This window comes from Acanthisitta chloris, unplaced genomic scaffold (genome assembly GCF_000695815.1).
Source record: "Acanthisitta chloris isolate BGI_N310 unplaced genomic scaffold, ASM69581v1 C17021089, whole genome shotgun sequence".
Classification (NCBI taxonomy): Eukaryota; Metazoa; Chordata; class Aves; order Passeriformes; family Acanthisittidae; genus Acanthisitta; species Acanthisitta chloris.
This window is the reverse complement of record NW_008703558.1, coordinates 1-9372: the sequence shown is the minus strand read 5'-3', so window position 1 is coordinate 9372 and position 9372 is coordinate 1. Positions and strand designations below refer to the sequence as shown.

Sequence of the window (9372 nt, the reverse complement as noted above, 5' to 3'; positions counted from 1 at the left end):
TATGGGTTGAGATAAGGACAGGGAGTGGTTTTATAAACTTTAGGCCAAATGTTTTAATATTCGATGGAAAATTTAAATTCCAGCTAAAATTTAGATGGAAAAAGTGACCAACCTCAGATTCCTTCCTGGTTTTCTCTACCTAACACACCTCTTAAAGTTTATTTCTCATTCCAGGTAAAATTTGTTCCAGACACTACTAATCACTGTACACTGATATTACAGAATGACATTTAGAGAAGCGCATTGGACTTCAAGCTTTTCCTTTACATGTTTGGGATCGTGATAGTCTAAATTTGTCTAAACTGGAAATCTACACAGAATTTTACAAAGTCTTTCAATTAAGTATTCTCTACCTATATGTAGATAAACAGGGTAGGATACCAACTTTTAAGCTAATAGATTTCTGTGCTGTTGATCTGTGTCTACTGCTTGTGTTCAACTCTGAAGAAGAGAAAGAAGAAGCCCTTCTAGCAAAAAAGAAGGCACTGACTTGTGACATCATTCGTCTCAGGGAATTGCATGAAGGTTTAATGGCAAAGTGTCCACATCTACGGTTTGAATACAGGTAAGATCTCAGCATGATCCTGAAAGGCATTTGAAAGTGCTTTTGGGGGCATTTTTTGCATGACTTATGGGACTTAGCAGATAATTCCACCAGTGGCTTCATTGTTGCTTTCCTTTGAGTGTCAGTGAATAGCAACTGTTTTACCTGTGCTCCATGTGAACGGGAAGGCGGGGAGGGGGAGAGTCAGATGTTTGCAAGTCATGACTTCTGTAGCTAAAGCTACGGAATCCAAGGGTCTAAACTACAAAAATAAGTAATCATTACTTTGAGTCCTTCCTGCAGACCATGAGTAGATTTGCTCTGTTGAGACCAATGCTGTATCTGTCTCCAGAAATCAAACATCTGTGTCTCCAGGTTTATTTGTCCGTGTAATAATCAGGCTGAACATACTCCTATGGCTGTGGTAATAATAGAACCCATAGGAAAAATCAATTGAAAATTGTGTGAGCAAATGATACTAAAACCAGGGAAGGACATTCTCTTAATGACTGTGTAACTGACTTTATTGGCAAGTCTCTTGCCCTGAAGGATTTAATTTAACCATATTCTGTGTGGCTTTTTTTAAAATTGAATTTAGAATTTCTTATACCAGTATAATAAGCATTATAAGTTTTAAATACAGGGTTTTTTTAAGATGTATGGGAGAAAGCCAAACATGGTTAAGATAATTTGTATTTGTTTTAAGGCATCCAGAAAAAAATTGGAATGAAAGCAAAGTGAAAGGCCTGATTATGTCTCTTTTCACTGTGGAAGATCTATCCAAAGCAATAGCCCTGGAAGCAGTGGCTGGAGCAAAACTCTTTAACATTGTTGTGGACACAGTGGTAAGTTTATTGCTTTAGTACAGAGCTCTTGATTTTTGAGATGTGCTTGTGTGATTGAGGGTTAGTGAATATGTGCATAGTTACTGAATGCCTGGAGGGATTTTGATGCATGTGCATGTTTAAATTGGGGCAAGAGGGTTGTGCAGTTAGTGGCAACAAGGCATTCTTCTTGCGATGCCCAGTTGCCTTACTTTATATAATCAATTATGTATTCAGGTATGCTTTGTAACTTTTTATTTGAGGATACTGGCAAAAAGCTGTTAAAAGGTGGTTGCCTAAAGACTCGATACACCATCATTCCACTAAATCAGATTTCATTCAGGAAGGTGCAACCAAACGTAATCAAGTTGGCTGAAAGCTTGGTACGTAAATAAATACACTACTCACATTCTATTGCTTGTGTCGTGTTTTGTTTCTTTGTTCAAACATGGGCTTCTTAAAGGTTATACTGACAATTTCTATAGGGTCGGAGGGTATATTGACTTTTTTTTTCCCCCCTCTTTATGTCCCTTCAGTGATGCAATGTTTAAATAAGTATTGATTATTTCACATGTAACTGAAATAATTTTAAAATGTAATAATGCTTTTGGAAAGTGTTTTCATCAGCAGAAGTCAAAAATTAGATTTAAAAATTCTTATAACTTAAGACATACTAATTGCATTTCATTTGGTTTCTAGGCTGGTTCTGATAAATTGTGTTTAGCCATTTCACTAATTGTATATGAACCTGAACTGCATGTTGCAATGGAATATGTCTTTGGAACAACACTGATCTGCAACGACATGGATATTGCTAAGGAAGTGACCTTTGACAGAAGGATAATGATGCGAAGTGTTACGCTTGATGGAGATGTGTTTGACCCCCAAGGCGTTGTGCATGGAGGCAATTACTGGGTTTATTCATATAACAGTATTGTGTGTCTCTTGATGTGTTTACTGCTCTCATGGTTTTTATAAACCTTTATGTTTGGACTCAGAATAATGTAACCTGTTTGAGCTAAGATTGTCTTGAGCTGAAATAATATTAATTAGGTTAAGAAAAAAATTAATGACAAACTATTCGCATGAACTAATTTAGATTTTATATCGCATTTGGTTGTATCATCCTCTTGGAAAGAGAAATGCTTTGAATTCAAGCACTTTTTGAAGTAACTGATAATTGATTTGAGATGATTTCATAGACTATGAAAAGTTAGCTCATTGCATAGGACATGCATGTGTGGTACTCAAAGCCTGTAGAACTCTGTATCTTTAGCCCAGCTGCCTTGCATTGTTATTAACGTTTAGAATTTGCTATTGCCAGTGGCAAATCCACGATTTTAATTCCACTTAGCCAGACTTTTCTTTTTTTTTTCCTCCCCGCTGAGCAGGTGCATCCTCACAGTCTGCAGCAATCCTGCCTAAGCTTCAAGCAATAAAAAAGGTTGAAGTAGAAATCCAGGAAAAGGAAACTGAACTTAAGGCTGTAGAGAAGGAGTTGGCGATCTTGAAGAATGTTTCTGAAAAGTAAGGTTTGCGCTATAAAGTGTGTATCATTTCCCTTATGTGACTGAGGAAATTTAATACGAAGAAATGTTTTTGAGGGCTGTTGGGCCTGTTGAGAATGTAATTTGCATAAAATTATTCCTTTTCTTCCTCTCCTCCCTATTTAACTTGTCAATTCAGCAATCAAAAAGCAAAATTAGTTTTTAGATAACAAATGCAAGAAAGCTTTATTTTGGGTAATACAGGGAAAAAGTATACATTGATATCTGCTTGAAATTACTTCAAGTTTCATGACATTCACTATATTTGTAACACCCGTACAGAATTCCAGATTGTGATAGCTCTTACTTTTCTCACAAGAAAATATAAAGATCCTAGAAAGAAATATCTGAGTGGTACTACTGTAAGGACTTAAATTAAATAATTTTAAGTATAACTGATTTTCAGCTATTCAATTACTGAATACCTTTCTAAAAGACAGACTAGGAAAATATGTTAAGTTAGACCTGCAAAAATGTCATGAGGAGGTAGTGTTGCACAATATGCTACCTACCAGCTGGATTTATTTTTTTAATTGGTTTGAGTTGCAGTAGACTTTCAGAAATACAGCCAAAAGGAAGAAATTACTTCTGCATTGATATATCTTTTCTTTAATGCTTCAGTCTATCATCCATCATGCTGCCAGTTGGAAAAATGTGATCTCCTGGCTGTTCCCAAATTCCATGTGCTGCATTTGGTTTTGATACATCTCATCAGGGCTGCACAACAGGAGTTATATAGACAATGACTTACATTCCCATAAACCTCACAATTAATTATTACTATTAATGCCATTATATCCGACTTTCATTCATTTAAGCTCATCTGTCCTACAGTCATTGTATCTTACACTAGAATGGGAATGTAGGTATTTGTCTACTTAGCTCAGCTTTGAAGGTGAGGTGCTGTGTACCAGCTGATATACCAGTGTGTGCCGCTACTGTCTTCAAAGGTACAGGCAACTGAAGCAGCAATGGGAGATGCAGGCAGAGAATGCAGAGCTGTTGCAGAAGAAGCTTCATCAAAGCGCGTATCACAAACAAGAGGAAGAGCTGCTTGCCCTGAAGAAAACAATTGGTGACAAATGTGTTCTTGCTCTTTAACTGAAAACAACTCACTAAGAACGAGATGCATATCAGGCTGTTTGAGTAGCAGAGTCTTTGCTTAAGAAACTAATATTTTTTTGCTTTAGAAAGACTAGCTTTATATTTTGGAAAATGTAATACAGAACTGCAGTAGGCTTGCATAGAGGAGATTCGCATAAAGTTGGTCATTCTCTTGTTGTAAACCCTCTTAAGTGTTGTATATTCTTTTATTGTAGGGAAGTTTATAAATTGATTTAATCCCATAGTTGAGTAGTATTTGATTTGAGTAATGATGTTTTCAAGTAATCTGTGTAGATATTTAGGGTTAGTAATGTATTTTGCATAACAAAGCATTGAAAAGAAGTAGTGTTTGTGTAGCTAAGGAAAAGCATAAAAGGGCACAAATGCAACGACAAGTGAAACATCTAAAGGAAAAAATGGCCAGAAGTGATACATATCTGGACATAGTATTCTACGGATGAGGTCCTATCATATTACATAGCCATCTGATTAATTATTTCTTGATCATGTGATTTGGCATATACTGCACCCTGTCAAAAAAGCCCAATCAAAACCATGTATGTTCATCAATTTTAATGACTGGTTGTCTGTATGGTACCCTACCAGTAACTGGTAACACCAGCACACCGTCTTGGAATAATTAGTGAAATATCTGACTTCAGTAACTAATAAGTGTACGGCCACTTTGCTCTGTTGGAGGCAAAGTCAGACTTATTTCAGTAGTTCAGGATGTAAATTTGAAGATGAGAACAGTGCCTAATCTTAGTACTGTATTTCTTGATTCAGCCGAGTATGAAGAGACATTAAACAAAGCTAAAGAGAGCAAAAAGAAAGCAGAAGACAAATACAAGGCTTTAGAGGATAAAATGAAAAATGCAGAAGCAGAATGTGTAAATGAGCGAAAGATTGCTGAGCAGAAAATACATCATGCCAAGAAAAAGGCAGTTGCTTCAAGCAAAAAAGTAAAGGATATGCAGCAGGTAAAACTTCACCTTTGTTGGCAGTTTTCTCAACGCTCAAAGTGGTTGCGGAAATTAGAAAGTTTGATAATCATGAGGTTCTGGAACTTAATACCCCTCAGTTCTGGAACTTAATGTAGACTCTGTAGTCATTGACGCAGAAATTGCTGAGGGTTTTTTGGGCGTTTTGTGAGATTGTCCCCTTGCTGAATAACAGGTGCTGTTCATCTTCTGCAACATCAAACTGAATCTTAATTCTTTCTACTTAAGTATAATTGTAGTAAATTGCAAAACATCTCTCTAGAAATTTGCAGCTTTAGTTCTGGAACTTGAAGAGCTGAAACAAGAACAGGCCTCCTGTAAACAACAGATAGTGGCTGTAGAGGAAGCAATCAAATCCTACCAGGAGCAAGTTGATGCTATGGCAGCTGAGATGCCATTTTTCGAGGTAAAAGTGAAATGTTGTGTTTCATTACCTGTGTTTTGATGTTGCTGAGGATATGATCCTCTAAAGCTCAAACTGAATTATAATGTGTATTTGGTTCTCCAGATTTGCTTACCAGCACTCAGTTATGTCTAGCCTAGGTAATTTATTTGTTTGTGTGGTTTTCACATGTGAATTTTGTTTCCTTGCTGTGTCTGTTCCAGTAAGAGTCTAACACCAGCCTTAGAAGAGGCAAAAAAATACCTGTTTGATTTGCTTTTCAGGAAGCTGTAAAGAATTCACAGAAGGTGTTGACCGAGCTAAAGAAAGAAATTGCATTGTATGATAATGGAATTAAAGCCAAATCTACAGAGGTGGCACAGTGTAGAGAACAAAATAATAAATCACAGCTTAAGATTAAAGAATTAGAACACAAGGTGACCCAATGTAAAGAAGAGACTGCTGAGGCTGCTGAGAAGGTATTTCAGAACTGTGCTTTTCCTTGCATCTTGTGACCATGAGTGGGTATTTCCCTTGCCACATGCAAACGAAATGGCCTTTTTTTTTCTTATTAGGCACTGTCATATTTGAAGCTTTTGATGTGAAAAGTTTTATCACAGGAAGAGGGGGTGGGAAGCTGTACATTTTAACAGAGCTTATCTGTGTGGAATAACAGAGAGTAGATCACAGCAAGAATCTGATCAGTAAGAACATTTGGACTCTATAGACAAATTAGATAACTAAAGAAGGTAATTCCAAGTCTTAGTGACATTGGCATAGTCCAAATAGAGAAAAAAAGTGTTTCAGGTGAGTAAGATATATGTGAAAACTCCCTTAAAATCTGGGTTTGTCTACAGTCAAGGAAATCACACAAAGCAGTGTGGAGATAAGCACTTGTGGTGCGCTGGGGTAGGAGAATTAGTGTTGTAGAGTTATTTCAGGATGTTCTTTTGGTTTTGTTTTTTTCTGTTTTCTTATTTTTAGTTCACATTCGAATAGGGTGGAGGGAAAACCTCAGCATATCTTCCTGTTTACAGGTGGTCAAAATGCTGAAAACGTACAAGTGGATAGCTTCAGAGAAAAAATACTTTGGTCAGCCAAACACAAACTATGATTTCAACAGTCTCAAGCCTGAAGCTGTAAGTCAGGAGCTGCAAAAATTGAAGGAACATAAAGAGAAGTTGAGAAGAAATGTGAACATAAGAGCTCCAGCCAGGCTTACTGAAACAGAGGACAGGGTAAACATTCTGTGCTTTAACCTGTAAGAATTGGGCAGGCTGAGTGTATGGTATATAAAATGTATACACATACATAATGTAGCTTTGTATTTTCATACGGTCTATTTATGAATACACCAAAAATAAGACTGAATCTTCATGAGACAACAGGAAACCTTGTGCTAGATACCAATCTTACATGTTTGAACTTGCATACCAGTTTTCTAGGTTATTCATATTCTTGACTTTGGATGGTAAAAAGACTTGATTTCCTTCCTACCCAGTCCCTCCTGTGCTGGCAGCAGCATTAGGCAAGATTTGTGGCATCCATCAGAGCATCCAAGGACTATATACGGTATTAGAAGTTGGAGATCAAAAAATGATTTGTTTTTTGAGCATGGTAGCTTGAAGGTGTTCCAGGGTCATGTCAAACTAATCTGTCTTCAGGCTATTGCAAGACTGTTTCAAATCTGCCCACTGTGGTACATACACATCTCCTCCTGTCAGCCTCCAGGAGCACCCTTGCTTCTATGGAAAAGCAAATGGAACATGATTAACTCTTTAAGTGCAACTTTCAGAGTAATGTTGGTCTTCCCCTTTGCCAGTTTTTGAAAATTCTGATGTCTCAATTTGTAAATCATATCCCAAAATTTACATCCTCCATGCAGGTAAAGGAATGCATCAGATTTCAATGCTGTGGTTAATGACTATTTTGTAGTATGAAAGCCATACGGTAATGCTGTGAGATTAGCACAAAAGGTGTTTGAGCATCGAGTTCATTGACATTATCTTCTCATTGCACCAGTTCAAGGACCTATTGGAGAAAAGAAATATTGTAGAGAAGGACAAGATGATGATTCTCCAAACTATTAAAGAGCTTGACCAGAAGAAAAATGAAGCTTTAGATGTTGCTTGGAAAAAGGTAATGTCAATATCTAATTTTCACATTTTAGCAGAGGATCAGATTTGTCTTAGATTTACTCTTTTGCATATTTCCACAGGGGGGAAAAAATCACTTTTCAGAATATCCATTGCCTAATATTTAAATTACAAAACACCTGCTTCATTTCTCCTGTTTATTCTCACTTCTGAAACGGAGACATGATGCAGTTAAACCTGCAAAACTGCTTAATGATTCCCTCATAGTGCCCACAAAAATTTAAGGAAGGTTAAGCTGCTGTCATGCTGAAATATAGTCTGCTTTTCTGGTTGTTTTTTTCTTAAACCAGTATTTCACCAGAGTTAAATCTCATGGTTCTGTGTGTTCCCCTACAATGTGGGGCTGTGGACCTGAGGTACTGTTCCTGTTACTGAGAGGATAGGTAATACTGGGACAAAACAACACCTGATTTATGTTCCTGTTACATAGGCACTCTGCCTTCTTACTCATTCTCTCACATAGTGAATTAAAACAAAAGTATAAAATTTTCCCTCTCTACATGAACAGCTTCTGACACATTGTCTTCTGCTGTACCAGGACAGCTTGTATGTTTTGGTCTTTGAGAAGATCAGTTTTATCTAAGATTAAATTGCTCACAAATGGAGTATTTGTTTTAATTATTACTGCTTGCACTCAAGATATGACTGACAAAATGGTAAAAATCTTGTTTAGCAAAAATTAGTGAACCGTATTCAAAAACATCATGGGTGGTGGGATAATTGTGTTTTCAGATACATTCGTTAACCGAGGAAGTTTTCATCTGCATTTACAAAGTTGCATCCAATCCAATACCTGGACATTCCTTAAGTAAACTGTGGAAGAAAAAGAGTTGGGAAGATGCAAGTGTGTGCTTCTTACACAGTGCTTATACTTTCAATGTCCTTCAATTGGGAGAAATCACAATTTACCAGTTAATAAACCTGCACTAGGGCATTGCTGTTTCCCTCCTTGGCTGATGGCATAAAGAAAGCTTTTAATACTTCTTTCATGTGATTCCTCTGTGATGCTTAGTATAAGGTGTTACATATCTTTTGGTGTTTCTTATTCCTCAGTATAGAGAAAATAAAAGGTTTTCCATGCCAGTATTTTAACACTATTCAGTATGTGCTAATCTTCAAGGCATGAGAGGTCAGTTGGGTTAAACTGGGCAACATGTCTTGAGTGTTGTGAAGCTGAATGCTGTCTTTAGCTCTTTGTGCTGTTTATTTGAGGCACATGCACACATCTTCTGTGGTCTGACTTCTAGGTGAATGCTGACTTTGGCTCAATTTTCTCAACACTCCTACCAGGAGCCAAAGCTAAGCTAACAGCCTCTAAAACTCAGAATGTCTTCAAAGGTATGGAGTTCAAAGTTGCCTTAGGAAACACTTGGAAGGAAAACTTAATGGAACTTAGTGGAGGTCAAAGGTTGGTAATTTTTTTTTTTTTTTTTCCACTGCTTCTTCCAAAATGACTTGATAATTAGAAGCATTGCTAATTCTGACTCAATACATTACTTGGCATAAGATAACAAGAAAGGTTTTACTCCGTGGAGAAGTGAAAAAAAATAAATTAATTGAGTGGTGAGAAAACTGTAGTTAACAGTAGGTAGTACTGATGTACGGGTGAGTTAAATGCTGCTCTCTGAGTTGTGATGTCCCATGCTTAAAGGGGAGGAAGTACGTATGATTTGCAAACGCTTATGGTCAAAGGGAATGACAAAAGTTAAAGGGTCCACAAACAATCAGAAAGTAAATTATGCACTTGTCATAGAGATTGGTATGTTAGTCCCTGACCTACTCAATAAGCACACTGCAGTGTGTTTTGGATAAAG

The 9372-nt window shown here is 36.9% G+C and overlaps 1 protein-coding gene across 1 annotated transcript; it reads left to right on the top strand.

Moving 5' to 3' along the window:
- Positions 1–363: 363 nt before the first annotated feature.
- On the top strand, positions 364–8970 carry LOC103810444 (structural maintenance of chromosomes protein 2-like; the record flags this gene model as incomplete). The annotated part of the gene is made up of 12 exons (XM_009083339.1): positions 364–565; positions 1251–1389; positions 1632–1751; positions 2068–2272; positions 2760–2895; positions 3866–3990; positions 4806–4999; positions 5283–5426; positions 5687–5881; positions 6440–6640; positions 7425–7541; positions 8806–8970. Coding segments are annotated over 12 exons (1943 nt in total), but the record flags the coding sequence as incomplete, so codon positions are not given.
- Between the last annotated feature and the right edge of the window lie 402 nt (positions 8971–9372).